The sequence below is a fragment of the Pocillopora damicornis genome, chromosome 8 (genome assembly GCF_964200805.1).
Source record: "Pocillopora damicornis chromosome 8, jaPocDami1.2, whole genome shotgun sequence".
Classification (NCBI taxonomy): Eukaryota; Metazoa; Cnidaria; class Anthozoa; order Scleractinia; family Pocilloporidae; genus Pocillopora; species Pocillopora damicornis.
Window position 1 is genome coordinate 13,649,850 of NC_142677.1, and position 23,345 is coordinate 13,673,194.

General features: G+C 36.4%; 3 protein-coding genes across 3 annotated transcripts; all 3 read left to right on the forward strand.

Annotated features, from left to right (window-relative positions):
- The first annotated feature begins 488 nt into the window (after positions 1 to 488).
- LOC113679788 (uncharacterized) lies at positions 489 to 4,793 on the forward strand. The gene is made up of 7 exons (XM_089180873.1): positions 489 to 549; positions 1,005 to 1,309; positions 1,764 to 1,878; positions 2,446 to 2,559; positions 2,900 to 3,081; positions 3,775 to 4,105; positions 4,711 to 4,793. Exons 1-7 carry the CDS (start codon positions 489 to 491, stop codon positions 4,752 to 4,754), a joined length of 1,152 nt encoding a protein of 383 aa, XP_089036999.1. The 3' UTR covers positions 4,755 to 4,793.
- A 439-nt stretch (positions 4,794 to 5,232) lies between these two features.
- On the forward strand, positions 5,233 to 13,041 carry LOC113679973 (uncharacterized). The gene is made up of 7 exons (XM_089214147.1): positions 5,233 to 5,335; positions 7,331 to 7,581; positions 8,531 to 8,645; positions 8,740 to 8,847; positions 9,752 to 9,930; positions 10,431 to 10,755; positions 11,452 to 13,041. Exons 1-7 carry the CDS (start codon positions 5,263 to 5,265, stop codon positions 11,493 to 11,495), a joined length of 1,095 nt encoding a protein of 364 aa, XP_089070273.1. The 5' UTR covers positions 5,233 to 5,262; the 3' UTR covers positions 11,496 to 13,041.
- A 744-nt stretch (positions 13,042 to 13,785) lies between these two features.
- LOC113679868 (uncharacterized) lies at positions 13,786 to 22,341 on the forward strand. The gene is made up of 7 exons (XM_089214148.1): positions 13,786 to 14,111; positions 15,009 to 15,280; positions 15,677 to 15,791; positions 16,308 to 16,421; positions 16,812 to 16,993; positions 17,960 to 18,290; positions 19,978 to 22,341. The coding sequence occupies exons 1-7, from the start codon at positions 14,057 to 14,059 to the stop codon at positions 20,019 to 20,021; spliced, it is 1,113 nt and encodes a 370-aa protein (XP_089070274.1). The 5' UTR covers positions 13,786 to 14,056; the 3' UTR covers positions 20,022 to 22,341.
- Positions 22,342 to 23,345: the final 1,004 nt, after the last annotated feature.

Consider the following 23,345-nt stretch of genomic DNA (forward strand, 5'->3'; position numbering starts at 1 on the left):
ATATGCACCCGCAAAATTCCCTAAAATACTGGCAGCTAATTTGCAAATATATATCAACTTTAATTAGATCCACGTCAAAGTGGATTAGAGGTAATTTTCGCTTGAAGAGTTTTCCCCCATTCGACTTCTGAATGGATAAGTAAGAAACTGAAATAAAACATTAACCTTTAGAGTAGGAAGGTGGGAATTTTTCTTCTTTCATACCCAAACATCTTAACAATTGCGATTCGATTCAGTTTTGATCAATAGTGTTCAATATTGAGAGATTCTAGGAAAAAAATTACTAATTGGTAGGAGTGTTAATTGATATTGAAATGAATACTGGTCTCACCCGCCTAATAATCTTAATTAACGTAAACATCTCAGATGAAAAACTCGTCACCTCCATAACTGGAACACAACAACTCTTCCAGTTCTTTCAGGCTATGCCTTTTTAACTCTTTTAAACATCTTTTCAGGGAAGAAACATTCTAAGCTTGTCAAAAGTTATGGCGATTCTGAGTGTGTTCGTTGTTTTTGGCTGTGTGCTAACGTTTGCAGTTACTAGAGGTAGGTCGAACAGCGGTAACAATTTCTAGTTCGTAAATTCTCAGTATACAGTTGCTTCATGATTACGGCTGGGTATATATTTGGCATGTTTAAGTTGTGTACGTGCATATGGCAAAACAAACAACATATCCAGACTGATTTAGGTCCCAATAAATTTGTTTTATTTTGGTTAAGAGTCTTTAAGATCAAAGTAACAAACAAAAGTAATTCCTTATATTCTCTGAGAAAAAATAGCTATGATAAGAGACCTGATACTATTATCAATTTTTTTATATATGAAAAGTTTTTAAAGATATTTTTAAAATTTCCATCGAAGTGATCAAAAGCAGTTTAAAGTAAACAGAGTGTGAGTGTAAACATCCTATATTAGTTAAGGCGGATAAATGGCAGTTACTGGGAGCCTCGACGGATGAAATTTTAAATTTTCATTAATATATATCGATAATGTTAATCAGTCACGGGTAACAGTTGGTTTTTCTCCCTTGTAAATGTGACAGCAATTTCAGATGAGTGCAGAGCGATTCTATTCAACTCAGTCACCAAAGACAAGTATTTACTTAATCACATAATCAAAACTGTGCCAGTTAAAAGTGAAGAAAGCTGTGAACTGATTTGTTATGAAGACCCTGACTGTGTGTCTTACAACTACGGACCAATATTAAGTGAGATTCCTTTATGTGAACTGAGTAATAGCACTCATTTACAAGTCACCAGCGTGAATTTCGTGTCCAGAAATGGCTACAGCTACCGAGGAATTAAGGTAAGCCTTAAAACCTTAAAAACGATCAAATTTTATTTCTTTAAACCTCAGGTGACATTATTAACTAATCGACTACAAAAATTTTGCCAGATATGGAAAAGCCGTCACATTAAGGCATAGTTGCTCTTTAAGTGAGACAATTTAAAGTTTGAGTCTACGACAGATTTCGCTCACTACGTGAGTTAGTTGTTGTAGTTGCAATCTTCTGCAGGTCTGATGCTTTCTCTTTGAATATGGGGGCATGACTTTAACCTCTCATTTTTCATTAATAACGATAATAATTAATAAGAAAAATAGTAATTATGATAATAAGAGTGATAGTAATACTACTGTCACTACTAATACTACTACTAATACAAATAATGTACGGAATCTAGTTGACGAAAATATGGCAAAGCGAACAAGACACATTTAAGATAGAGAGAAAAAAATGTATTGATTTTTGTCATCACAGAATCCTTGTGAAAGCAGCACATGTCAGAATAATTCTACTTGTCAAGCTGGGTTTACTTCAAAAAGATACCGTTGTATCTGTCCACAAGGATTCAATGGAGAGAATTGCGAACAAGGTATTCCAAGTATCGAACTATTCGTAATTATTCTTGATTGTTTTCTTTCAAAACATTGACCGTATGTTAAAATATGTTAATAGCGTGAGCACAAGGAGAAGCTTAACTCCGACTTTCTTATCATTTATATCACTTTTCATATAAAGTTTTCCTTGACCTATCTGTTTCGTGGGTCAGGCAATCATCAATATCTAGGCAATTAAACATTTTTTTGCTCTTTTAAACATCGCCCCATTGTCATTCAAAGAAGTCAAAGTGAATACCAAAAGTGCTCGTCAAGACTGAGTTTCCGTGTTATGCCGAGTAGCGAGGAAGTAACTTATCCCATCCAAGCGTGGCATATTCAACAGCTTTAAACAAACAATATTCAAAGCGGATGGTGATACATTTACATCTTGACTGCCAAAAAAACCACTTCTTAAATTTCTATGTTACAGAATGCGAATACGTATCAACAGTGATCAGACTCCTAATTAAAATTGACCCTGACCTATAAGCAGGAAAGCCTGTAGATCACTGCATTATGTGCAGGGATTCTTAAAGGTGTTTAATGTGCTGTTTTTGTAGCCGTTCTGCCTCAGAACTGTTCCCAAGCCCCAAATACAACAGGAGTCTACAAAATTTCTGGTTACGGGTCAGAACCATTCCCAGTGTACTGCGACCAGACTAGTGACGGAGGAGGTACGTCAGACTCAATAAAGCTTATCGGTAGTTTCCGAATAAGTTAGATAGCCCTCGGGTGTAATTATGGTACAAAGTGTAAATGTCCTTGTATGATCAACTTGTCTATCGTTCTCTCTACATAGCGTGATGATATGGATTCTTTTAAATGATTTATTCTGCTCATCCAATAACTAAAAACCGTTCCTAAACATATCCAAATCACTTTGGACAAAATTTGGGTGGCTAAAAATATTCCAGAAGGCCTTTTCTAGCGGAAAAGCTCATTCTAGAGTTTGCACACAAAACATGCAATTTTCACAAAACTGACAATTTTTCGGAACCTTTTTTTTTCTTTTAGGTTGGACGATGATATTCAAATATATTGGAGGACTGTCTTCTTCACCAACTGGTAAAGCGCTCTGGCGGTCATCCGCTACATCATCAGAAAATACTATCGCTGCCTTAGATACCACTACAACCTTCCAAGGAAACTATAAAAACCGTCTCGTTCAAAGTTGGCAAACGCTTAATCCTCAAGAGGTGAGTGCGGAAAATACTTACATCACAGAGGGTTAGGATAAATGCAACTTAGCTTCCAAATTTGTCATAAAATTTCAATACTTCCTCCCAGAATTTGCCTGGAAAAACATATTAGTTAAGCTTTTTAAGAAAATTAAACAAAAATTGTGTTGGGCTGACTCTGCAACCTCATGGTAAATTGGTTTCAATTAGTCTGTCGAGAAACATTCTTCCAGATGGATTTTAGTATAATTTTACTCAATTAATTGGAGCAGCTCTTTTAAGAGGGAATCCAGGGAAACAAGCTGAACACCTTTTTCCTTTTTGCAGCAACCTTCGAAGACTAAAGGTGAATATAAAACGCAACAACGTAGATCAGAGAGCGAAATTACTGAACATGCAATGAAGTCGCAATTAGTTACTATCTTTTGCCACCTTACTTCCTAATCCTTAGAGCGTCATGTCTTGGAAAAAATTATGAATGAGGTTCTCATGTTTTTCCTTATGGGAGAATAATTCATAAAATTGGAGTTTTGAGCCTCCATAGTCATGTGACAGATACAAAGAGTTAATTGATTATCAGTATATTTCAAAATTAGTTTGTAGAAAGACAATGAAAATTCGATGAACAATTTCTTTGACTCTCCGATTGTACGACTCTTCTGTAAATCCATTTAACATGTTGATAACAGATCATTTTTTGAGTGACTTTAGGTTCGTGTGGTGCTTTACAAGAATGGAGCAGAAGTTATAGCTCTGAAATTCAATGCCAGAGGGACAAGTAACATGAACTGGTTTACACAAAATAATCTGATTCAATCACCATGGACTGATCTGAAGAGCGCAACAACTTTAAAACCCTTTCGTATCAATGGCTATTACGGGGCACGCAACTTTGAAATTTCAGCTCGCTACGCAGGATGTCGCAACGATGCTGGCGGATTTGTTATCAGGGGACCTCACTGTAACTGGGAGAGATTTTACCCTGCACCAGCAATACTGTACAGCAAGAAAACTCACAAAATCACATGGAATAATAACCGAGGTAGAAAATGCTTCAGGAAATCTTAGAATTTTTCAGTTCTTGCTTTTTTTTGTTTTTTAGTACAAGCGACTTCCTAAACAGACCAGATCAAACAGATCAAATAGATTCCCTGCCATTCGTTCATTGGAGTAATTAATTAAAACTGCATGGAAAAACTATTCTCTTTTTGCTTTTGGGAAATAATTCATGAAATGATCCAGTCGACGCTTTCTCGGATTAACAGATAATTTTATCTTCTTCTTCAGAAAAAACTGTTTAATAGTAACATTTTAAGACCCCCTTTTCACTCTGGTTTTCCTTCTGTGTTTGGACATTTAGATGGAACTGTTAAATACTGAGACAAAACCCCGGTTAGAAACTGAGAAGAGGCCGTGAAATAGTTATCAATTCAACTAAAATAGAATCTCTCAGATGATGCCAAGGCCAGGGCTCAAAACTGATTCTTTTGTAAAAGATTGACTGTTTTATTTAACTTTTTATTCGTCTTCTTCATCATCTTTCCCAAAAAATGGAGTAGGTATTATAATAGTCATATATTAGATGATATCTCAATAACTCATTTAATATTACTTGGAAGCGAATATATTTTATATTCGTTTTTCAAGCTGACGTCGGAGGCGCTGAGGCGATGATTGTGTTTGTACGTTGAAAACCGAAGATGACATGCAGTCAATGGATCAACAAAGCAGAGAAATGAAATCTGAATAAAGTATTGGAAGTGAAATTCTGCATATTTAGTTATTCATACAGTTTTACAATTGTTGTTTAGAGGGCCCTAACAGAAGAAAACATTTACATCAAACAACTTTTCATTTATTCTATTGTTCGATAATGGTGAACATGTCTATGGTAGCAGTTGTAGTAACTTTAAAATAAACAAGCTTCCCTTAAGCACCCTTTAAGTAAAACTGTTAACTGAGATTAAACGCCTAAGTATTCTGTAAAAATTTGTTTCGATATTCTCTATATTCAATGAATACCTCACATTAAATTCTTATTTGTAAAAAGTACCATAAAAGATTAATAGACAAAACTGACGAAAGCTATTGGTTAAAAAAGTAAAAAGGAAGTTAATTGAAGCTAATATAAAGCTAAGTATAACTGGGGGGCATTCACTTTATACAACTCGAGAGCACATGTTTGTATGACTTTGCGGCATGTCTTTCGTTTTGATGTGTTTCCTGTTACTTGAGTTATGCGCTATGATACCCAAGACTGTCTGGTCACAAGGTTAGTAATTGTAGTATAGACTGTTTTAGTACTGGCATATGGAGCTCCTCTGAAAGGCAATAAGGGCAGGGTTTTAATATATACGTGTGATCAATGCTTGCTCCAAGGCAACGGATGGTGGATTTTGAATTCTTTCAGTTGGAACTGACCAGGCAATGCAGTTCAATAACCTTTTTTCGGCAGGCCTGCATTTAAAGCCATCAACTTTTATTTTTTCTCACTCTCTGTACTTCATAAACCGTCGAAGAGAGGAAGAGGATGATAAATTGTACGCTAAAAATTCGCAAAAATCTTGGGAAAACGATATCTCAACAATATCTTGATAAACCCATAAAACCCGTGGGCCCTCGTTGTGTTCCTCTTCTCTGCTCATCAAAAGCCCGATTAATTTTTATTTGGAGGCGTACTCCTGGCAACATTTCAGCATTCACAAATAAAGCAACATATATAACCAGAATAGAAAGTATTCCCCTTTTCTGAAATAAAGCTCAGCATCTCAGAAAAGCCTTGTAAACAATATGAGATAAGTAGACTTGGAGACGGACATTTGTACCCTAAAGAAGGTATTTATGAGAAACATTTCACAGTTCGTCCCTGACATGAAGATCATCTACTCGTAAAAGTTTAAAAAGGGAAATTTTTTCAGGATAATTTTGAGTACAAATACATGTTATTTTCGTGAGTGAAATCTTCAAAAGGATTTTTACCCTTAAAGATTTTCATCACTTACGGGTATTAAAACCAAGTTATAAATTCGAACGAGCCTATTCTAGTTTGTCTGAAACAAAACACCTGCCACCATCGGTGAGACGACGAACCACTCCTGTGTGTGCTCTTTAGATTTTCTAAGTCTACCATCTTTGGCTTGTACTAATTTGTTTGTTCCTTTTTTGTTATTTGTTTATGTTTTTTTTTTCATTTTATCTCATGAGATCCTGTTTGAAAACCATATTCGTATGAAGAAGATATCCTAATAAAGATTACTATAATTTGTCCCGTTTTTAAATACACTTAGTCTATGCCGAGCGCTGTTATGAATTGAGATGATGAAGCCGTTAATTACTGAGGCCGTATTTTCCATGACCTGCTCCGTTCAGTCCACCATTCAAGGCTGTTCGGACCATGTTTATGATAACACTTGTAGACTGCTGTCAATGTAGGGTATCATTTATTTGCGCTACATAGAGATGCTCCCATGTTGTGAAACCGTTGTATACTCTGTTTGAAACTGTGCCATGATTCATTACACTGCACCATGCTGATTGCTTTTAATTACATTTAGTGGTCGGAAATCAAGACACAAAAAATTGCGTCTTTGTTTGGATGTGAGTCAGTTTAAAAAGTTATTTTTACCCCCAAACTGTGATTGGCATGAATTCTTTGGTAAAAGCTTTAATCCGTTCAGTTGACTTCGGCAAACACTGGTATTGTATAAAAAGAAAGATAAAGCCTAAATGATTCTTCATTTTTCAGCTGCAAAGGTGTTGAAGCGGAGATTCAAATCGTGTTTATGTCTCTACTTATGCCAGGCTTGTTAACTTTCGTATGCAATTTTTTGATATGGTTAATATTCCGTGGAGCCTCCATCCACTGCTTCATAAATGCCATCCACGGTGAGAAAAATCAAACCGAACTTAAAGAATAAAGACTGACCCTAATATCTAGACCACCTGCTATAAACAAACATCCAAAAGAAGATAGTTGAATTGATTCAGCACCGAACTCTTGCCTCATTGATTTGATTTCCTTTTGCAAATGCGGAGAAAACGTTGAAATGAATAACGAATCGAAACCGGTCAATCTAGAGCACTGGAAAATCTCAAATCGTAACTCTGAGAACTCTCTTAACTTTTTACGTGTTTTCATAACATAAATACATTCAATATGATATATCCAGAATCACCATCACTAATTAAAAGCACTCAGAAAAGAGGAAAAAGCTTACATACTTGTGTGTAAATATTGTAAAAGATAGTAATGACATTTTTTTGTCAGATCTTTGTCGATCAATAACGTTTACAAAACCAAGAGAAGGTTACTCTCTCTATGGCCACGTGATAAAAAACCTGACGACAACAACTGCCAGCTCCTGTAAAAACCTCTGCACAATGGAAAGCCAATGTGTCTCTGTCAACATTAGTCCACCATTAAATGGCAAGGTGGTTTGTGAGCTGAGTGATTCTGATCACGTTCAGCATCCAGCAGATCTTAAGCTAAGAGAGGGTTATATTTACAGAGCCACACAGGTAAGCAGAATCAGCCTTGATGATATTACATGCGAGTTATCATGGTCATATCATCCCTTTATTGGTATTTTTCCTGTGCTTTGTAATTGTTGCTGTTGTAATTATTGTTTCTGTTTTTATATTTTTGGTTGCTTCCGCGATGATCGTTTTTGTTCCTAGTTTATTGCGAAATCTCGAAGAATTTTGTCTCATATTTTGAGATATTCTTTTGAAATGTAGTGGCCTTACTGGTGTTTTACCAGCGATTGACCCCCCGAGGGAGAGTCCTAACTTCGAGTCTCATATGCAAAAATGTACTCTCGTAGTTATTCTCTCCACGCTCAGGAGTATAGGTGGGTATAGGCAAATTACACTGTACCAGAGAAACCTGATGAAATGCTGACTGAGCCTTGATGATGCTACATGCGAATTATCATGATTTGAATCGCATACGTCTTTATTTGGATTTTTCCTGCGTTTTGTTGTTGTTGTTTCTATTTATTGCCTCTGTGGAAACCTACAAGTTTTTTGCCATGTTTGTAAGATATTATTGCATACGTGGTGGCCTTATCAGTTAAACAGGAGCTGTAATTCCAACGGAAAACCTTAAGTTAGAGAATTAGGTGACAAAAACACTCCCACAGTGATTCCCTCTACGCTCAGGAGTATAGGAGGGTACAGGCGAACTATTAGAAAGAACGTGATCAGATGCTGAAGGATAATTAGACCAATTTCCCATTCATAATGAGAAATAACACAACCAATCTTTCCAAACTGGAGGAAATTTGATGGGGTCTTACGTTTGGGGCCAGTAAGCTGATGTGTAGTAGCTACCTCTATTTTATCTTGTCCGTGTTTTCAGACACAAAACGTTTCCTGCAACAATCGTAAATTACTCTACCCTCCCTAACTTTAATTTTGTACACGCCATTCTCGCGAGAGCTCACTTCATTATTTATGCTCATCGTAGAATTATTGCTCTGATAAACCCTGCAAGAACAATGGAAAGTGCTTAAATGGGTTCACTGAAAAGAAGTACGTCTGTGAGTGCAAATCTGGATATACGGGAGACAACTGCGAAAAAGGTAAAACATGATTGCAGAAAACTTTCTTTTCCAGACCAGTACATTTTCCATTAAAGGCCATTTTCCTGCAATAATAATTTTCATTTCTTCTCAGTCATCAATGATTGTTCTGACGCTCTCCCATCGAATGGAATTTTTCATATTTGGAATCATGGATCGGAGCTGTTTCGTGTTTATTGCGACCAGACAAGCGATGGAGGAGGTACTACTGTTATTTCTTAACTATGCTCATCGATTTTGTAAATTACAATCCAGCGTGTTCATGAACATGACATGACCACATTTGTCTTATATCTTCTTTGGACTGTTGGGGTAAACAAGCTCGAACACCACGTGCAAACGGGAAGTACCGGTTTTTTGATCAAGAGAGCGATTTTTGATCAATTCGGAGCGACTTTCACTCTTTTCTTAAAAACCCTTTAAGGCCTAGGTAAACGTTCTTAAATGTCCTCTCAGTAGGCGTGTGTGGGCCGACGTAACAACTGACATTGACAGATAACACATATTTCTACAACACCAACCCAAACAATTTCACGAGACTTTCGAACGAACAACAATGTACTTGAAAAACAATCGATCTTGGAGAACTAAAATCTGATTGAGTCCTCCCGCAGGGTCAGTAAACAAACCCACACACGACTAGCCGTGGCGAATATTGTCCAAGGGGAAAGCCCTATCACAACGGTCAAGGGCAAATCACTCAGAAACAAAACTATATTTGGGGTCTTACATGACGTGACAAAACAAGGCTCACAAGACTCGCACAAGGACTTCAAGATCATTTGACATGCCTAAACAATTCCCAAACGCTTAGCCAGAACACTTCTATGTTTAGTGGTTCGTAACAAGTCAATCAAATGTCCTATTTCAGTAATCCTTTAATAAAAAACGAGAATGAGAAGTTCTGCATAATCTTGCACTAACGAGAATGACAGGTCGCAAAAACTTTAGAGCAAGAAAAAAGTTTTTTTTTAGCGTATAACCAATACTCCATAGCAGTTAAAGGCGCGCTACAACAGTGAAAAGATATTATCTTTGAACATAAGCACGTACCAAAATAATGAGAAAATGAAAGATTGACAATCTCATTTTTCTTCTTTAATCAGGCTGGACAATGATTTTCAAAGTTGTTAGGGGTATCTCTCTGCCTGTAGTGGGCGACCTTTGGAATTCAAAAGCCACACAGTCGGAGAGTATCAGTGCAGCCTTGGACACTACTAACACTTTCGCAGGCCATGTTAAGAACAGGGTGGTTATGAACTGGCAAAAATTCAACCCTAAGGAGGTACGAAAGTCAACTGTAGACAAGTTAACAGTCTTAAAGCGTTCCTCTACTTATTGCATCTAGCCCACTCAGGTGCAGTGAATAATGAGCAGCTGAGTTTCAATCAATTATGGTTAAAATCAAGAATGAAGACTAAATTTTCTGGTCTATGTGATCTATAAATATATATTAAATTTTCTCTTATCCCTTTCATTAAACACAGAAATTTTTCGATATCAACATCACAGTTTGATTTGAATTCTTATTTCTTTATAATTTTTTTATTTACCTATTCGAAAAGACGACCTGTTTTCAAAACTATCAAATTTGTTGAATTGACTTTTTATGGGCAATTAAAAAAGGAGTAAATCAGGTACACGGTAAAAAGAAGTGAAATTGTATAACTTTCTGGGCGAAATCTATAGGACACAGTTGTTGAATTTATTCATACAAGCATCTGTTTATTTTTCTTTTATTTAACTGAATTATTAAGGCTTCATTTTTCCATTGATTTCCGACAGGCTCGTGTGGTGCTGTACCAGAATGGAACGGAAGCCATCTCCCTTAAGTTTAATGCAGCTGGATCGAACAACTTGAACTGGTTTTCACAGGAGCGACTTATTTCGTCGTCATGGAACGACCTTAAGGATGCAACAAACATAACTCAATTTGCCATTATAACTCTTTATTATCGGTTCTTTGATATAGCACTGTCCCGTGGCGGCTGCGGAAAGGATTCGGGGTGGTTGGTGATCGCGAACTACCCTGGTTGCATGTGGGAACAGCGTGACACTGTAAGCATTCTGTTCAGTACACTGGACAGAGCTGTAACCTGGATGGATTACGGTGAGTCTACGAAGTTTGGGAAAACGTACATTCCTTTACAGCATTATTGAGACCAGCGTTGAGTGGGGACTTAACATGCTTGCTCAGCCAAGAGTTTGAGTCAGAGCCAAATAACTTGTAATTTAATTGAATTTTATCATGAATTTATCCGAAAAGAGACAAGTTATCACCGTAAGGAGGATAGTTAAATATTTGAGGGTGAGCTCTTAAAGTTGGAGGTGAACTTGTCAATAGATGGGGCGAACTCTTCGTGGTGTGGGCGAACATGTCAGGGGAGAACCTTCAATGTGGTGAAACACTCATATATTTTACGTTATTATTTTGAGGATCAATTCAAGTGTGACACATTCCTTGAGTCTTTCAAATCATTTTGGTCGTTCTTCAAATTCCAGATTTCCCATATTTAGCTTAAGTTTGAGGGGATTTAAGAACGGTATGAGCTATGATTAATGTGATATTCTAATTATACTTGAACTCAATATTTCTTTAATTACATTATTCTTGGTGATAAGCGAAAGTTTGCCACGTAAAAGGGCCAAATGCAAGGAAAGCATCAATTGAATGTCGAAATAAATCCTGTTTTGAATCGAATTTGGATCTCCACACTCATTACAAACTAGTCCCATTCTCTCAACCAATCATAAAAATTTTTTTTTTCTAAAGGCGTAACTCTATCTAATTAATCGTCTCTTTTAGGGAACGTTGGAATAGCTGACGTACTAGCCGTGTTCGTCCGCTGAAGACTCCTTTGACAAGTTGCTTACCTGGAGACACCAAAGCCAACAGACTTGTTTGAGTGGAAAAGAGAGCCCCTATGCAGTTTTAAGTTTTACTAGTCCAATTTAGGAAAAGTGCTTCTAGTGAACTTTGCTGAAATATCAAGGATTTGTGTTTTATTCTATGACTCAGTCACTCATTCAGTCAGTCGGACTTACGGCGGCAGATTAAACTTGGCAAATGTATCGGCTCCAGCCCTGTACATGTTGGATTTTTTAAGTTTGCCACACTTCTTCGAAAAAATTGCTAAGGAATATTTGAGGGGCTAATTATAATCATTCAGGTTTTATGTACTTTGCATTTACTAAGCATAGAAGCAGTTGCGACGCGCAGGGCTTTTCTGCCGGTCAGCGGTCAGTCCGTCAATTTTTTACATTCTCACACCCTGACATTCGGTAGTCATATTCCACATATTGCTCTCTGTACATTTACTATGGCACTGAAAATGAGAATTTGTTGAGAGCTTCTTTGAATACATTCATTTGCTTTATTCTTGCTAAAAATAATAATAATGGTTGAGATTGCAGTGATGCTATGAGGAGAAATTAAAGGCTAGTCACTCTTAGAGGTTAAAAAATTGAAAGGCTGGTACGGTTACAGTTTGGAGGTTTTCTATGACAGTCAATTGGGCAGGCTTTGATCGGCTTTTTTCTTTCATCAAATTACGTTTCTTTGCCTTGTTTATTAATTGATTGGTAACAATGGTCTTAAAAGTATATACGCAATCATCACCTCTGCAACTCTAACATCAGCTTGAAACAAATAAGTTGAAAATAATCTCTCAACAAGTAAACGAGTATCGTAATTATATAGCTATCCATTTTTAAAGATAATTAGTGTAAAAAATATTTGAACCAAAAATCGGATTTAGTTAGCTCAAGCCTTCTGAACATTTATGAGGTTATGTTTGAGTGGACGCCTATCGTTCTACGACTTTCTCCCATTTCAATCTGAATTTTGTTAACAGTTACGATCACTTAAACCCGAGAAGAACGTGAGTAAAAAGTTTTTAATTCAAATGTCACAAGTTTTAAAAATACTTTTTCCACTGAAAAAAAAAGGAATTTGTCGAATTATCTCCGGACAGCGTTTATTGGATCATTCAATGACATCCAATGAGATCCAATGATATTCAATGATTCATCAATGATATTCCCAAACCCCAGAGGGAAAAATTGATTTAGGTAGATTTATCTCATGGCCATTAATTAGGAAATTGAAATAATACCTAAGAAACCATTAGGCGGGGTTTTTCAGGACACCTCGACAAAAAATAAAAAAACATAAGCAAACAAAATAGTTAGGGTATTCCAAGATTTATCAAATCGATTCAATCCCTATGTTGATTATCATTCCATGAGATTTTGTGAGTTTCTTGCTGAACAAAATTCCCGGCACAGTAAGTTAAGGTCTCCTAATCAAAAATCACCCAACATCTTTAGGGCATCCTGCATAGCCAACAGAAACTTCAAAGTTGCGTGCCCCGTATTGAAACAAAAGGGTTTTAAAATTGTCGAGAAATGGTTCATCAAGAAGAGAGCAACTCTTACGCTTCTCTCATGCTCTCCAAACTTCTCAAGTGCATCCATAACTCCATATATGCACTCTAAGCAAGCTAACCAATTCTTTAGTATTATTAATGCGAACTTTGTAAACTTTAGAAAGGTGTTTCGTCACAGACAATTTGACGACAAGTTTCCATAAGGTGGAAACCTTACCCGAGTACATTGGTAGCTTCTAAAAAAAAAATTCAACTGGTTTTTATTTCCAGGCCATTTCTAAGGAAATGTATTAACATTTGATTAGGAATTTGTAAACTATGGTGCATTTAGCTTAACTCTTTGTGATGTAAATGTTTTCCAGACTTATCTCTTAAAATTTTGCCAGCTTTTAAAAATTTCCCTGGTAAGTTGAAGTGGCAGCGACCTTCCTCTCAGTTAACTGCAAACGTTGGCACAAAAGTAACGAACAGACTTGGAATTTCCATAATTTTTGAGAGGCTTACAGGCATAACCCAAAGGAACTGGAAGAGTTCATGAGTTGTAGTTCTGAAAATTACATTTTTTTCTTCTGAGATGTTTTACTGAATTGGTGTTGTTGCGCTAATGAATCATTCTTAATTTTTCAGCCCAATTAAGTTCCTTTATTAACACTCCTAAAAATTAGCATAATTTCGAACTTTTTCAATATTGAACTTTTATATATAGTGACGGATTGCAATGCCTTAATCTAAAAAAAATAAATATAAACATTTTTGGATTTGAATTTTCATGCTTTTGCCTCTCGTTAAACTTAATATACGTTTGCAATTTTTCTGCTTTTGTTTTAAAGGGATTGTGCTAGCGTATATCGTGTTTATCGTTAACAAAGCATTCTTCGGATCATAAATTATTAACTTCTACAAGACTTCTATACGAACACGGAATATTCGGGGAAGTTATAGTTTAAGTCTCTTTTAATTCTTTCAGGTTATGCCTTCGTCATTCTTTGAAACTTCTTTTTGAGTGAGAAAGTGTCAAAGGTTATGGCGATTCTGAAACTGTTCGCCGTTTTTCTGCTAACGTTAGCAGTTCATGGAGGTAGGTCGAATAACGGTAACAATTTCTTTTACGTAAATCCTTGGCATATAGTTGCCTCATGATACGAAAAAATATAATCAGCCAAAATCTTATCTGGCAGTAAAAATGTTAAATGTTAACCAAATCGTTCAGTAGCGAAATGGCCAAATAGGTATATGAGGCATTGCGCAAAGTATGTGCGTGCAGAAGACAAATTTTTCCTCCTTTGGTTAACGCTAACCCTTAAACCAAAGTAACAGAAAGAAGAAATTCCTTATCTACTGATTGGGGAAAGAGCCCCGACAAGAGAAATATGCTATGATTGAATTTGATTTCTTGGATAGTAATTTCAAATGAGAATATGCTTCAGTCAACATTTTCGTCAACGGCTTTTGGCAAAAAATAAGAAAAAGATTTCGATTTTTGAGATATTATGAAAATTTTAGGCGTGTTTTTAATATTTGAAAAGTGCCAATCATTTATGATAAAGATATTCCAGCGATCGAAGACTGACGTGATGTTTAGTTGATCTCTGATGTCCGTTCAGGGAGACTCTTCCTTCTACAACAGCTCTTTCTCAAAATATTTATTTGATATCGTTGTTTCAATCCTTTAGTTCTTCAGAACATAACCATGTATGTTTTTTGTTGAAAACTAAAAAAAAAACACTTATATGATTTTCATATATCTACAATCAACTTTGATCGCTTTCACAACAATATAATTTTGTTTAAATTCTTACTCTAAATAAGTTTTCCAAATGTTCGTACTTAATTGCCATAGATGTAAAGAACTCGCACTATTTTAGGGGGATATTTGGCAATTACCAGGAGCCTCGAGGGATAAAATAAATTTTAATTGACACATATCGATTATATTGATCAGTTACGTTTAATGATGGGTTGTTCTTCTTTTTAGCTGTGGCAGCAAATTCAGATGAGTGCAGAACTATTCTATTCAAACCAGTCATCAAAGACAAGTATTTACTTCATCACATAATCAAATCTGTGCCAGCTGAAAGTGAAGTAGGCTGTGAACTGATTTGTTATGAGGACCCCGACTGCGTGTCTTACAACTACGGGCCACTACTAACTGAGATTCCTATATGCGACCTGAATAACAGCACTCATTTACAAGTCACCAGCGTGAATTTCATTTCCAGAAATGGCTACACCTACCGAGGAATTGAGGTAAGCCTTACAACCTAAACACAACCGAACGTTTTCTATCGTTGAAACCTCACGTGACACGACTGACTGGTTGACCACAGAAATGTAAACAGAAAGAGAAGGTAGCTATGTTATGGCATGATTACCTGAACTCTTTAGATAGGCAATTTTAAATCAGCAGGACGCGGTGCGGCATACAACAGACCTCGTTCATGGCGAAGTTAATTTCTCGAATGTTGGAGACCAGGTGAAATCGTCGTGAGGTTTAGTGATTTTTCGAAGGAATGATTTTGATGACCTCTTTTCAAAATTACACTGATGATAATAATAATAATGATGATAGTAAACCCTCAAGAAGCACCGTGGTCTTAGCATACAAAAAGGGAAAAGCACTGTTTCCTTTTTTTTTCATCACAGAATCCTTGTAGAAGCAGCCCATGTCAGAAAAATTCTACTTGTCAATCTGGGTTTACTTCAAAAGGATACTGGTGTGTCTGTCCACAAGGATTCGGGGGAGAGAATTGTGACCAAGGTATTTTCAGCTTATTCAGTCAAGTAACGCAAATATTCCTGCCTTTTTATGCTTCTTGGTATTTTTATTTTTCTGCTTAAGAAAAATTCCGAAATTCTCTTAAGTCATTGACTGCATGTTTAAATATGTTAGTTGTGTATAACGGAAAACCTCCTTCTCGCTTCTTAGCAAGTATTTGTTTATATCAATAATTACTTTAGGTTTTCGGTGGCCAATCCGTTTTGCGGCTGGCTTAGGGAATCGCTTACCTCTAGCACAATTTAGCATGTTTTGTTTTTCAAAATCGTCCCCTTACGGTTTGGAGAACAAGAGTTATTGTTACGACTTGCAGTGAGGGAGTCATTCGTGCCAACCTATTGAAATCATAATTAAAAGCTTTACACAAAAAGTATTCGAATTTGATGTTTTGTGAAATGAGAATACAGGGATCAGACTAGTACAGCAGAGAGACCTACAGATCACTGCATCGTGTGCAAAGATTCGTATAAGCATCTTTTCCACTTTTAATTTTTTCAGTCATTCTGCCTCAGAACTGTTCTCAAGCCCCAAAGGAAACAGGAGTCTACGAAATTTCCAATCATGGATCAGACTCATTCCCAGTGTACTGCGACCAGACAAGTGATGGAGGTGGTACGTCAAACTAAATAAGAGGATCTCAATGTGGTTAACCGTTAAGCGTAAAACAACCAAAAGTTCAGCCGTTAGGCGTATAAAATCGACAAATTTAAACCGTTAGTCGTAAAAAAAATCAACCTCAAAGTGTTTTCTGGGGACCACAATGGAAAGATATTAGCCGTTAACTGTGAACAGGCCAAAGCTCAACCGTTAGCCGTAAAAGCCATCAAAACACTGAGACTCTCGAGTGAGGGTCATCAGTATTTCTCTGACTAACTCACTTGACTAGGAAGGTCTTAGATCATGTCCATTCAGTCAATAAGAAAAACTATTTCTTGGGTTTTCCAAAGGAACAAGCAATTTTCACTAACCTGAACAATTTTTTACATTTTTTTTTATTTTAAGGTTGGACGATGATATTCAAATACATTGGAGGAAATTCTTCCTCTCCGCCTGCTGACGCGTTATGGAGTTCATCCGACACATTATCAGAAAATGTTATCGCTACCTTAGATACCACTTCAACCTACCAGGGAAACTACAAAAACCGTATCGTTCAAAGTTGGCAAACTTTTAACCCTCAAGTGGTAAGCCCGAAAATATCTACATCACAGAGGGTTAGGCTAAGTGCACCTTGTTTTACAAATTTCTTATGTAATGTTAATGTATTTCCATATTTCCTGATCGAGCTTTCCACCTCATGGAAACTTGTTTTCAAATTGTCTGTCACGAAACGCTTTTCCAAATGATGTTCATCATGTTCCTACAGACAAACCAAGCAGGCAATTTTCTGAACTGCTCTTTCCTCTTTTGAGAATAATTTAGTAATAAAAAAGAATAGAATATAAAGAATATAAAAGAATATAAACCAAAACAATTTGTTTCAATTTTTTTTTTATTTGAGTGATATCACTGGCCATGCAATGAGATCTTTATTTGTTGCGTTCTTTTGTTTACCTTACTTCCCAAACCTTAAGAGTGTATCGTCCTGGGAATAGGTATAAGGAAAGTGCTCATGTTTTATCCTTGTAGGAGAATAGCTCTCATGTTTTAAAATTGTGAAATTCTCGCACTCCATGTCTTTGATTCTCAAGAGAAACAACGACTGGTCGCAAGGTCAAACCACAACAAAACATGCAAACCACATTGATATGAAATATCCAAAGAAAATTCTGAGCAGAAACAAAAGTGCTTAGTCAAAAATTACGTTAAAAAATTACTCAGGGTGTTACGGAGCTTTTAGTGCTTCGAGGACGATTGAAAAACAAGGGTTGCCGTGCCAAAGACAGAGTGATACTAGAACCAAGCCGATAGAACAACTACTTGCTCAAAACTTTGCCTTCTCGAGTTTACATATAGTCATGTTATGTAGTATTGATTGATTAATTGATATTGATTGATAAACTGTCGGAATCCTTCAAAATAAGTTTGTAAAAAGACAATAAAAAATTGACTAACAACTCTTTAAATCCCCCGATTTAACGATTCTCATCTTACCCCATACTCATGCATTTGACATGTAGACAACTGATCATTTTCTTGTATGACTTTAGGTTCGTGTAGTGCTTTACACGAATGGAGCAGAAGTTATGTCTATGAAATTCAATGCCAGAGGAACAACTAACGTGGACTGGTTTACACAAAATAATCTACTTCAATCACCATGGACAGATCTTAAGAGTGCGACAACTTTAAAACCCTTTCGCATCAATGGCCATTACGGTGCACGAAACTTTGAAATCTCAGCTAAGTACGCAGGATGCCGTAATGATGCTGGGTGGTTTATGATCGGGGGACCTTACTGTAACTGGGAGAAATTTCACCCTGTGCCGGCAATTCTATACAGCAAGAAAACTTACAACATCACATGGAATAACTCCCAAGGTAGAATTGATTTAAGAAATTTTGGAATACCTCTGTTACTGTTCTTGTTTGTTTGTTTTTCAAATCAGGGAAATAACAAGGTATTTCCTAAACCGCAAACCTCATGGAATGGTTTCGTTGCCATTCATTCATTAATTCTTTTTTTATTAAAGCAGATATAACGGTATGTCATAACCATTCTGTTTTTGTTTTGCTGAGATAAGCGTTGAACTGATCTAGTCGACTCCTTCTTGGATAACTCAGCAGTTTCCTTTTCTCCTTCAGGGGCGTGACCTGGATTTTTTTGGGAGGGAGAAGGGGGGGGGGGGAGGGTCGCACTCTGTCAAAGAGAGAGTGCTCGCCCGATTGCCATGTCGAAGTCCTCTCATAAATATGGTGTAATAGTGACATTTTAAGATACCCCGCCCCCCCTCCCCCCTCACTTCATTTCATTTGGGTGCCTGAATTTAATTACAATTGTTAATTACTGGAGCAAAATCTCGAATGGAAATTAGGAGGAAAAAAATTTAAGAGCTAATGTCAGCATGCATCAAATACTTTTGTATCCCAATATGTTCTAATCATTGATGGATCTGGACATTTTAGTTTTCTGAATGCAGTTATTCCTGAAAGGTTTTTCTAGATGTCATGCAAAGAGGAAAAAAAAAACCATCTCTTGGTATTTGAATTTCTGTGTCACGCTTGTCATGCAACTGATATAATAAGAGAGAGAAGATATATAGACTGGAACTCAAATCTGGCTAGAATGTGGTAGAGCATAATTAAGGTGATCATCGAAACAGCTAATAAAATCATAAATAAACGAGGTAAGAGTGTTATGTTAGATTTTTTCGCAAATTGTAGCGATTTATGCTAGTTAACGATGGCGACAAGTGGGCGCACCATGTATATTTCATAGTGGCTATCAAATAAATTTTTCCGGACTTTGAGTTCGTCTCAAGATAGAACAACACAAATACACAAGCAAATTTTTACACTAACTTTATAACCATCCTTTTGTCTTTTAAAAGCTTGAAACTCAGTAGATTCTGCCAAATCAGTCATTGTTAAAACTGTCTTTGTTTTGATGCTACTTTTCGACATAGGAAAAGTATGTCGGACAAAAATATTCACCAAAAAATAAATATTTCTTTGCCAGCTTCAATAATGACAGGGGATTAAGTTTAGATGACAAAACAAAGTATTATGTTGACAGAAATGCCGGAAGTCAAGTGGAATCGTTACATGAGGTCACACAACTCGGATAATATTCACGGTGAAAATTTGCATTTTTGAGCGGTCAAACGAAAAAAGTTATTCCTCGAAAACTAAAATATATTTTCATAAAAAAACTAAACCACAATCATTAGAACATACTGGGCTACAAAATATAAAAGTAGGAGTGAAAACGAACTTAGGGCGACTTGCCACAATATTTCAAATTTGTTCGATGGATGCTGACATCCTCTCTTAATAACTGCAAGAGTCATCTGAAATTTAACCTTTCCGATGATTACAAGGCCGGTGCTCAAAAACCGGTTTTGGTCAGGAAAGGTCGCTTTTGCCAACTTTTTATTTGCCCTTTTCTCCATCTACCTCTAAATATGTATTATGTATTATAGCAGTCATTTATTTAATGAGATCTCTATAAATAGTTTACTATGTATTCTTTATCGGTGAACTTTTTTTCATATATTCTTTTCTCAAGATGACGTCGGAGGCGCTGAGGTTATGGTTGTGTATGTACGTTGAAGACCAAGGATGTCAGGCAATGAATAATCTTAATGAAATGTTGGGAAGTAAAACTTCTGCTTTAACTTTATACGCAAAATGACTGCAAGATCATACCAAAGTGCTTAACTGTAACTCGTTGATTTTGAAGAAGAACTGGCTTGTTACTGCCAACGACGCTTATCCTCTTTCCGCTATTCTCTCTGCTAGAGACATTTTCTTTTCGTCATCAGAGTATGACGCGAGCTTGTCAGATAGATATTCGTTGACCGCAACTTGCCAACGAAACTCGCTCTTATTAGATAGCTTTATGGCCTTTATACTTTTCGATACTAAAGTAGTACCTTATCCTAAGGCGCGTTTCGCTCTCTCTAAAGAACTACTTTTCAGGGCGTTCGAAGCGTCATGCATCTTATGGAGGACTTGAAACTCATGATCAAGTTGCTGTTAGTTGCCCTTACAGACGCAAGTGAAGTTCTCACGGCGAGCCTTCTTTACGGCTTGGTCAACTGCAGCGCTGTTACTACAGAAAAACTTTGAGCAAATTTGGCTGGCGTAGATTTGATCACGTTAAGTTTTCTGTTAAAGAACCAATCGACGTTGAAATAGCAAATCTGATTGCTTGAATAATGGATGGTCGCGATGGATCCAATACAGCTACACCATCTTCTGCTGCGTTCGGGAAGCGAGCTGCTGAAAGATCGTCTATCTTCAAATGAACTGCCTGTGTGGCGGTGTTCACACACCCAACTCTCAATTTTTATTACTCAACACTTATATACCGTTATTCAAATAACTTAACACACAACTTAAGACATATCGAAACACTCACTATTAAACGCACAATGCCATTCAGAAGTGAAGGAAAAAAATATCTGCTCATCTTCGTAATGCACATATTTTAATATCCTTGTCAATTTGTTCATCTACATATTGTTATAGCTGTTGTGCTAGTTTTTATATAAGATGAAAATTTCAAGCAATTTTGTATAAGTTCGCTATTGGTGGGTACGTGTAAAATTGACGGCCTTTCATCCTTGCAGCCTCAATTGAGCAAAACTGGCCATGGAAACGGAGTTTAAACGCTTTGGTATTCTGTTTAAAGATATATTTCAGTTTTCGTCATATTTACGTAATACCTTGTATGGACCTCTTGTTCAACAAAATTGTACCATTAAAGGCAAATAGATAGAACTCTCGACAGCTATTGGTTGAAAAGTGAATAGGAAGTTAATTGGAGTTAATCTCACGCTTGGTTCAACTAGGAAACATTCAGTTTGTACACCTCCATGTCTGTATGACTTTGCACAATGTCTTTCACTTGGATCTGTTTTCTGTTAGTGGAGCTGTGTTCAATGATACTCAAGATTGCCTGGTCACAAGGTTGGTTATTCAAGTATGTTTTCAATGTTTGCTGCAAGCTTCAGATGGCGGCTTTTCAATTTCCTGATGGAAATAGCACGTTTGCATTTACCGCTGTTTACTCTTTGACGTTATGGGCTGGTTATTTGCTCGAGGCCAAACTAATCCAAACCACGTTTTCACCACATCCAGACGTTTTTGATTAATATTTTACAGTAGGAGGATAGTACATTTTAATATGTTTAGAGAAGTTGTGGGCCCTTAGTGTACCAACTCATTTGCTCATTAAAAAAAAACATGATGAACTTTTATCTGCAGTTCACCCAGAATAGTTTTAAGAGGTGTATTACAAACAAAACTTCGACTCTCACAAATGAAGGAATTTACTAGAGTGGCAAATATTCCGCTTTGCGTGGAACTTAAGCATTGTAGGAAAGTCTTTTAAAACTAAATAAGATAAGCCTAAACGGAAATGGTAACAGTTTCCTAATTAACATTCATGTCTCGTAACCTAAGTAAAGTAATTATGAGAAAATGGAAGCAGCTCGTCTCCTGACATAAACATGTCATTGAACATTATTATTCCGAAATAGGGTAAAAAAAAAAACTTTTCGAGCCAATTTTTTGTACAAATTCAGGTCATTGCCGCAGGTGTGTTACATCTGTATACACGTTTTCCAACTTCAAACAGAACCGTTAGTTACCTGCGACTATTTAAAATAAAGCAAGTTAAAAATTTCCTTCACAGATAACTTTTACATACGCGAAAAAATAATAACTGAGTCACCTGTTGTCAAGAAGAAAAGAAGAAAAATTAACATTTTCCTGTTTTTATCTTATAATGATATTTACCACCAACGAAACAGAACATTTTTCTTATGGCAAGTTAAGCCTCCTCGATTTTTATTTTTTAGATTAATCTCTGGCGGAATATAATTTCAAGGGGATCATAAACTTTCACAAACTTTAACATATTCTTTTCAACACGAGAAAACAAACGCTTTTTTCACACAGCGTATGAGTTCTTTTGTCTAAACATCATATCTGCCCCAATTGCAGTCAAGGGGTGATTTTTTCTGCTGTGAAGGAAGTTCAAGTTCAATAAAGAAAAAACAGATTTCCATTAAAATAAACGAAAAATATTTCGCATCATTTGGTCTCGATTTAATATCTGAGCGTCATTCTAGCGAATTAAGAGGCATTGTTATTGACGTCTTGCGTCACGAGAGGGTATAATTTGTCAAATTCTGGCCTTTTGCAATGTTCAGAGTATCAATCGGTGTAGTCTAAAAGCTCTGTCCTACTATCTTTTCAACTTAAAATGGTTAAAATCTAAGATTTATTGAGCTACTTATATAAAACGGTCGGAGTTTGTTCAATGAACTAATTTGCATAATCGGCTGTCACGCTAGCAAAATCGCTGAAAGTGTGAAGTCACCGCGGCGAACAAAATTAATAAGTGCAAGATGTTTTATATTTTTCTGCAGCCAAACATCTCATTAGAAGAAATCAAGCGGAGTTTTTAATGGTCTGGTCTGGACTTGAGCAATATCAACCAAGAAGGAAAGAGTACTTTTGACCAATTTCAGAAAGCTGTCTAACGAGTGTAAATAAATTATGACGAACCCCTAAATAAACAAATATCAAAATTGAAATATTTTTTATTCACCTAACATATCACACACTTTAAAAGTACAAAAGATTTTTTGCTGCATGCAGTGTGATACGAGGACCAGGTCATTCAACTTTTGAAATTTTCGATGTCGCAAGAGGTCAAAAAAGGGCCTTTAGCAGCTTTGACTTTTGAGAGCTCTAAAAATTTTATTTCAACGTATTTCCAGAAACTAATGTGGTTTTATTTACTTGCCACCAAAGATAGTTTATTGGGCAAAGTTTGAGGGAAAACTTTTTTCCGCTGCGAAATACCCTGGACCGCTCCTACAGAGATCGCCTCTTAATTTGTTGGAATGGCACTCGCTTATT

What these genes read in the sequence shown, in the direction of transcription:
- LOC113679788 (XM_089180873.1), top strand. Translation starts at nt 489, where the DNA reads ATGGCGATTCTGAGTGTGTTCGTTGTTTTTGGCTGTGTGCTAACGTTT. An exon ending in TGGAGAGAATTGCGAACAAG is followed by an intron (nt 1,879 to 2,445) that starts GTATTCCAAGTA and finishes CTGTTTTTGTAG; the next exon opens with CCGTTCTGCCTCAGAACTGT. An exon ending in AAACGCTTAATCCTCAAGAG is followed by an intron (nt 3,082 to 3,774) that starts GTGAGTGCGGAA and finishes GAGTGACTTTAG; the next exon opens with GTTCGTGTGGTGCTTTACAA.
- LOC113679973 (XM_089214147.1), top strand. Translation starts at nt 5,263, where the DNA reads ATGTCTTTCGTTTTGATGTGTTTCCTGTTACTTGAGTTATGCGCTATG. An exon ending in CCAGACAAGCGATGGAGGAG is followed by an intron (nt 8,848 to 9,751) that starts GTACTACTGTTA and finishes TTCTTTAATCAG; the next exon opens with GCTGGACAATGATTTTCAAA. An exon ending in TGTAACCTGGATGGATTACG is followed by an intron (nt 10,756 to 11,451) that starts GTGAGTCTACGA and finishes CGTCTCTTTTAG; the next exon opens with GGAACGTTGGAATAGCTGAC.
- LOC113679868 (XM_089214148.1), top strand. Translation starts at nt 14,057, where the DNA reads ATGGCGATTCTGAAACTGTTCGCCGTTTTTCTGCTAACGTTAGCAGTT. An exon ending in GGGAGAGAATTGTGACCAAG is followed by an intron (nt 15,792 to 16,307) that starts GTATTTTCAGCT and finishes TAATTTTTTCAG; the next exon opens with TCATTCTGCCTCAGAACTGT. An exon ending in CCAGACAAGTGATGGAGGTG is followed by an intron (nt 16,422 to 16,811) that starts GTACGTCAAACT and finishes TTTTATTTTAAG; the next exon opens with GTTGGACGATGATATTCAAA.